Source organism: Miscanthus floridulus, chromosome 15 (assembly GCF_019320115.1).
Source record: "Miscanthus floridulus cultivar M001 chromosome 15, ASM1932011v1, whole genome shotgun sequence".
NCBI classification, from domain to species: Eukaryota; Viridiplantae; Streptophyta; class Magnoliopsida; order Poales; family Poaceae; genus Miscanthus; species Miscanthus floridulus.
This window is the reverse complement of record NC_089594.1, coordinates 36,079,430-36,087,176: the sequence shown is the minus strand read 5'-3', so window position 1 is coordinate 36,087,176 and position 7,747 is coordinate 36,079,430. Positions and strand designations below refer to the sequence as shown.

At 46.8% G+C, this 7,747-nt stretch overlaps 1 protein-coding gene across 1 annotated transcript; it reads left to right on the top strand.

The window, feature by feature from the left end:
• Positions 1-1,443: 1,443 nt before the first annotated feature.
• On the top strand, positions 1,444-4,555 carry LOC136509651 (uncharacterized). Its single transcript, XM_066504395.1, has 4 exons — positions 1,444-2,273; positions 3,277-3,478; positions 3,589-4,044; positions 4,139-4,555. The coding sequence occupies exons 1-4, from the start codon at positions 1,444-1,446 to the stop codon at positions 4,553-4,555; spliced, it is 1,905 nt and encodes a 634-aa protein (XP_066360492.1).
• Positions 4,556-7,747: the final 3,192 nt, after the last annotated feature.

Here is a 7,747-nt window from a genome sequence, read left to right as displayed (position 1 = left end):
AACAATGAATATAAATAGACATTCAATTATACAAGAAATAGCTTATGAGAGAGCAATAAAATAGTCATAACATCATGATTATTCGCCAGCACTATCAAAAACAGTAGCCTCAATATAGTCTCATGATAGTTAAAACGGGTTAGAGTTATTTGGTGCATACCGTAGCACGCTATTGCGTAGGCTAAAAAGAATTATGAACCGAGCGGCCTGTTACCTTAAATATCAGGCGCTAAGTTCTAACTCGCTAAATCTGGTTAGATACATATAGTGTGTAGATTATACCGGTCACAACGAATGCTATTTAAGGCCTATTTGGATCCAGGTGACTAAACTTTAGTCACCCCTTTTAGTCCCGTTTTATAGTCCCTAAGGCTCCAAACAGGAGATTAGTCCATTAGTCCCATAGCGAGTGACTAAAGTAAAGGGGACTAAACCAGGAAAAAGACACTCCTGCCCCTAATTAATGCGTGTCCGGCTCCTCGCGGCCTCCCCAAGGCGGACCCACCCAGCCTGCCACTGTCGTCCCACCGGGCGCTCGGACGAGCCGCCACGCCTGCCGGAGCCATCGCGCCACCATGCCTGCCGGAGCCGCCGTGCCACCACGCCTGCATGAGCCGCCGCCATCGCTGCGCGCGCTGGCTAGCTGGTTTCACCCGCCTCCGCACCTCCACACCATCGGATACACACCGCTGCCGCGCTCGGAGCCCGCCGCCGCCGCCACGCCTTCCGGAGCCGACGCGCAAGGAGCACGCCGTCGCTGCTCTGAGAGAGAGAAAGGAGCGAAGGGGCATTTTGATCTTTGTATAGTAGGGTTAATGGCCTTTAGTCCCTCCATCTAAATAGGGTAGGGACTAAAGTTTAATTCAGGAACTAAACTTTAGTGCATGGACTAATGAATCCAAATAGTCTCTTGGTACCATGGCCGTATGCACGCACACTAGCTAGTCCACGTACGTAAATTGATTAGCTCATGCGATGCATTTAAAAGATACGGAAAAAATGCAGATGTTTCGATCGGCCAACAACCTCCAATCTGAATATCTGATGCATTTGCAGCCAACGCAATGAATGCACGCTGAATTGAAACGCGCAGCGCAGCTGCGCAGGAAGTAGAACGGGCGAGCATTTGGTCGCCAGAACAAAGCATTCGCTTTGACCCGTCGGCATTAAACTAGTCTACTGAGTACTGCCACTTCGACGATCTTCCCTGTTCCTTCCCGTCTTCTTCTTCCTCCTGTTTTCGACGTTGTTGTTCAACTCTCCTGCAGTGCAATGCAAATGGCTATATATACCTGCCTCCATGCAAAGCTTCAGCCCACACAACAAGCTAAACAGACACCACACACGTGCAAGTAACAAGCCATTGCCGCCGACGCCGTTGCCATCTCATCCACCACCACTGCCATTGCCAGCGTCGACGACGTACGTTTTCAGTGGAGGACAATGCTATCTGTGCAAGCAGCCACGGCGCCCATGGCGAAGAAGGAGGCATCGGCAGAGGACGCCAATAAGAGCATGGCCGCCCTGATGAGCCTGCTCCGTGCAACCATGTCGGAGGAAAAAAACGCCGGCGGTGCGGCGGCAGCCATCGGCGGAACCGGGGAAGAGAAGGTGGAGTGGCTCCGGTCGCAGCTCATCGGCAAGGACGCCGAGTTCGACACGCCGTTCGGCCGCCGCGCGATGACGTACACCGACCAAACGGCGTCCGGCCGGAGCCTGCGCTACATCGAGGACTACCTCGTCAAAGAGGTCCTCCCCTTCTACGGCAACACGCACACGGAGGACAGCCACGTCGGGAGCAAGACGACGCGGCTGGTGCACAAGGCGGCGCGCTACGTGAAGCGCTGCGTGGGTGCCGGCCCCGGCGACGCTCTGCTCTTCTGCGGCTCCGGCACCACGGCGGCCATCAAGCGGCTGCAGGAGGTGATGGGCATCGCCGTGCCCTCCGTCGAGCTGCGCGCCCGCGTCGCGGCGCAGCTGCGCGCCGAGGAGCGGTGGGTGGTCTTCGTGGGGCCCTACGAGCACCACTCCAACCTGCTGTCGTGGCGCCGGAGCCTCGCCGAGGTCGTCGAGATCGGCGTCGACGCCGACAGCGGGCTCCTCGACGTGGCCGCGCTCCGCCGCGCGGTCGCCTCGCCGGAGTTCGTGAACCGGCCCATGCTGGGGTCCTTCTCCGCGTGCAGCAACGTGACGGGAGTCGTCACGGACACGCGGCACATCGCGCGCGTCCTTCACGAGCATGGCGCCTTCGCGTGCTTCGACTTCGCCGCCAGGTGAGAAGTCAGAATAACAAAGAAAATAACAAATGCATCTTAACGTAGCTTTCCTGATCAGTTCATGAGAGCGATAGAATGTCTCTCTCATCTTATTTTAGTCTTGCATGAGTGCTGACAGCATGACAACGATGGATTTGACATTCTAGGATACGGCTGACTTATTTTAGTCTTCAATTTTTTTGTTATTGACTTGCTCAAAATTGGTGTACGTCACAATGGGGAAATTATATGCGCCTTAGTTTTAGAAATGATCAAAATTGCATAGTCGTCGCATGGGAAAATTCTTCTATCTGTGCACACAAAAATTACAAATTTGCATGTAGGGAGAAACAATCTCTTCAGCATTGAATTTTTACTTTGCTGTACACACAGAGCTGACAAGTAAACATTTATGTCATTACACGCTACTAGCTTTGAATATATTTGACCCATCAGACATCGATCTATATCAGTGCAGACCTAGCTAGTTTTATCCGCTGTTTGTCGAACTGCCGATTTTGATCCAAAAGTATATATTTCACGTTAAGTATGAACTGGAACTACTTATATGTTGACCTGCTGTGTATCTTGTTTCCCTCTTGAAGTGGACTGATTGCTTGCAGCATTACTCTTTTCTAGCTAATGATGTCAGGGGAAGAAACTAAATGGCGACCGAAAATTCTGGTGAATTCATTTTGACTCAGAAAAAAAGGACTTTTTTTGGCGAGGAGAAAAAAATGACTTTGACTGGACGACCAAAGTTATAATTAAGCGGTCTAGATCTGTATATAGGTCAACCACAGGAAATTTCTTGTTCTTAACATAGAAATCCATCCATGGACTTTAACCCCGTTAATAAATTAACCACGCTATCAGAGAATGAATTTCGATCAGAAATAGTATTAGGGATGACATATATTTTGCAATTTTGCACATCAGTTCAGTTGTGCTTCAGAATGAGCACATAAAAGAAATCCATGCATCACCAGTTCTAACAAGGTAGTTCCTTTAATTTGTGCAGTGGACCATACGTGAAGATTGACATGAAATCTGGTGAAATCGACGGCTACGACGCTGTCTTCTTGAGCCCACACAAATTTGTTGGTGGACCAGGCACACCAGGCATCCTTGTGATGAACAAAGCGCTGTACCGGCTCAACTCACAGCCTCCATCTACATGCGGTGGTGGCACCGTGTCCTACGTCAATGGCTTCAATGAGGAGGTGAGAGAGCAACCTGTGTAACATACTAACATACAACTGATACTTATCTTCTACTCCTTGTAAAAAACAAAACTTTAACAAGAATTGTATTGTATATATGACAGTTGTAGGATACATTGTACTACGATGATATCGAGGAGCGGGAGGACGCAGGCACGCCACCAATCCTCCAGAAGATCCGTGCATCGCTCGCATTTTGGGTCAAGGAGTACATTGGGTATGACAGGATGAGCCTCAGGGAGCAGGTTTACTCCGAGATGGCAATGAAAAGGCTCGTCAGCAACCCAAACATAAGGGTTCTTGGCAACACGGATGTAGAACGCCTACCCATCTTCTCCTTCCTCATCTACCCTCCTGTCACCAACAATCCTTTGTCTGAAGCTGCTGCTGCTGATGAGCTTGGTTGCAAGCGTCTCCCACTCCATGGCCGTTTTGTCACCAGGCTTCTCAACGATCTTTTCGGCATCCAAGCAAGGGGTGGATGTGCTTGTGCAGGCCCTTATGGCCATACATTGCTTAACATCAAGAACGACCTCTCCCTTCGCATTCGGTCTGCCATTCTTGAGGTATGTATGATCAAACTGTGGGATGGTTATAGTATATATCATCTTTAGTTTGCCAAAATTGTACTAATGTTACTGTTATGTCACATTTTTTCAGGGTTATAGTGGACTGAAGCCAGGATGGACCAGGTTAAGTTTTGCTTACTACCTCTCCAAGGAGGAGTTCAACTTCATCCTGGCCGCCATCGAGTTCATCGCGTTGTACGGCCACAGGTTCCTCCCTCTGTACAAATTCGACTGGATTACCGGTGACTGGACATTCCGGAAGCAGGCGATCAAGTACCATATCATGAAGGAGGAGCTGGCTCTTGCCACTGGTCTTCATCTCTTGGCTGAAAATGGCCAGCCAAAGGTTTCAGATAAATTGACGAAGAAACCTGGGGTTAGTCACGACAAGTTTGAGAGCTACTTAGAGCATGCCGAGAAAATAGCACTGTCGTTGCCAGATATTAGTCAGCAGACTGTCAGTATCCCAAGAGGAGTAGACCCTGACTTGGTTCTCTTTCATATATAGTGAACATCTTTGTTCCAAAATATATAGTGAACATAGACTATGACTGTAACAATAAAAGGCAGCGTGGCATAGCATCTGAGTTTGCCAAAACAGATTGTTACACTTACACATGACACTATGTGAGAGTTGTACAATCAGAGTTAACCTAGTTATCAATTTTCTAAAATTTGTTCCCCTTTCCAGACTCTACCTTGTGTGGGAGCTTCCAGTACATCACAAAGAATAATCCCAAAGAATTCCAAAGCGTGACAGGCAGTGTTATTTCTATGCATCACAGGTCCATGGCTGTGGAATTTTTATTTCTTAATACATTTTTCTTTGGAAATTACAAAACTGTACCCTGCATCTGTTCAATTACGGAAATCACCTATTGTCTTTCATTGGAAAATGACTTTGAAATTTCTTTTTCTTGGTGGACGAGACCTAAGATTGTCAGATGGTAAGACGAATTTGTATAATTGTTTATGGGCGAGAATGATGTGATGCGAGCTTGATCCCATTTAATCTGAGTCTTCACTTTCTATGTTGCATATACGGATCGCGACAAGCACGGTGCTCTTTTCTCTCTCTCATGTTGAAATAAACTAGTGAGTGAAGCCACTTCAATTATTTTGCTTCATCAGCTCCGGGTTCTATTAAAGGAGGCAAAATAGGAAAGAAAAAGAAGCAATTAAATCTATGATTGACTTTTCAGACAAAAAGGCAGAACTTTCAACTCTTTCTCCAAAATGAGATCGCTGTCTAAAATATAGAATATCTCGTTTGTTGAGAGAAGAAGAAATTGCTTGGTTCGAACATTCAAAGACGAAAAACCTATTAGAAGTGACAACAACACAAAATATTTCCATCTTATTGAAAATGGCAAGCAAAGTAAAAAACGTATGTTCTAGTTGGAAGGGAGTAATGCAATGTTAAAAGATGAAAACGAATTAAAAGAACACATTACTTCAAATTACCAGATTTTGTTCGATCCACCTAAGGAAAACACAATTTCGTAATGATGGAGCAGAGTCGATGATATCCCACAAGTTTCAGAAATAGAGAATGAAATCCTAATAACTATGTTTATCAAAAATGAGGTCAAGGAGCCTACTTTCCAAATGGAGCATAACAGAGCTCCTGGACTAGATGTTTGATGCTGCTATGTTCTATGATTTCTTTAAAGGAGAATTACCACTTTTCAGCCTCAATTTTCGTATCATTACTTTGCTACCAAAGTGCCAAGAAGCTATTACAATCTAACAATACAAACTGATTTACCTTCTAAATGTGAGCTTCAAAATATTTACTAAGATAACAACAAATGGAATCAACAAGGTAGCGCAGAAAGTTATACAACCCTCACAAACAGCTTTAATACTTGGTAGATATATTCTTGAAGGAGTCATAATTTTACATAGGACTATTCATGAGTTACATAGAAAAAAGATAAATGGGGTGATTTTTAAGGTTGATTTTGAAATGGCATATGATAAAGTTAAATGGCCTTTTTCTCCAGCAAACCTACGGAGTGAAATGATTCTTACTTTTGTGGTGCCAATGGGTTCATCAATTTGTTTTTGGAGGTATTGTTGCAGTAAAGGTAAATGATGATGTGGCTGCGAACACAAGGTTGATATGTGCCCTTCTGGTTCGGTTTTGTGATGAGTGATTGTCAACTTGATTCGCGTCTTGGGTTGAGTTTGTGAACTAACCATGGCGTGAGTTGGGTTGTGCAACATGTCTCTTGGCTTGTGGTGCACAGGTGTGGAGCTCGGAGGCGGTGGTCGACGGCGAGGTGAAAGTCAAGTAGGGACGTGCCATGCCGATGGACCGGGAGCGGTGATGGACGGACATGAGGCTTGGACCGAGGGACCAGGAGGCCGAGTGACCAGCCGCGGTGGCTAACATCTGGGGACATCGACAAGCACGAGTGTACTTGGGAGTGACCGTGTTGACCGAGTCAAGATGGCGGACGTGCAAGTCGAGTGGAGGCTCTGGAAGACTTGGCGGTCGAGGACGGAGGTAACACGCATCAAGATGCGGGGGACGCGTATGGAGTACCCTAATCGCGGACGGTTTGGTGGTTTGGGCCTCAAAACCATCGGGCGGACGGTTTTCGGGTTTGGGCCTCAAAACCTGGGCGGAGGTTCCGAGGAGGAACGGGGCAGCACGTGGTGGAATCATAGAGGTTGCGTCGAGGCGAAGCAAATCTGTGCAGGAAGCGTGGCCGTCTGATCGACAGAAAAAGAGTTGGACCATTACGCCCTCGGGTCAAGTGGTTCGCTCAAAGTGTCTAAGGACATTAGTGGAATTATATAATAGGCCTATAAATAAGAAGGGGCTGCCTCCACTCCACCCTATCACTTCAGTCAACATTTTCTTTCTTCCTTGCTAGGGTTCCTCCCTCTAGATTGCTATGATCCACAGATGAACTGATCAAAATATGTGTACTCCAAATCTAAGTGGGAAGTGAGGCCTTTACCTCACCTTGTACTCCGGGATCAGATCATGAGGTGTGTCTTGTGATTTTCATTTTGTGTTTGTTGATGGTCCTTAAGCACCAATTTTGAGCATCAACTCCAACATAAAATGACATGGAATGAATCTTAAACCATAGTCATAGGGCTTATTTCTAACCATTTCCACGAGTTTTGGTGGTTCCAAGTGTTTTGCAGGATATGCTTTAAATATATACGAAAGGACCATATACAAAGATGGGATTGAGATGGCATCCCAATGAGCACCACTACAAACAATCTCAAATGCCATATTTGAGCTTACCATGTCGAAGTAGTCGAAAAGATACATGAAATAGAGTTTTGATTCACCCAATTCGAAGTCTGGACGAGAAAGTTATGTATTATGGAAGATCGTGAAATGGGTTGGGCTGAAACAGGACGTCGGGCAACGTGGCACCACGTCGGGCGACCCCAAACTGAGCCCAAACCCTATTAAACTTTGTCCAAAGCCTCTTTACACACTATAGGGCCCAAGAGAAGGTCAGTTTGCACAAATGGAGGCCATAGGGGCGTCGTCCGATGGCCCAAGGCGTCGCCTGACGTGCCAAGTAGGCCCAAGCACCTCCACCAACTTCCAGCATGCCGCCATGCACCTCAGATGATCTGAGGCGTCCATTCCAAGTTGGTTCTATGGGGGTTTCATCCAATGGTGGCCAACCAACATCATGCAGATTGTTGACGTGGTGCTAGA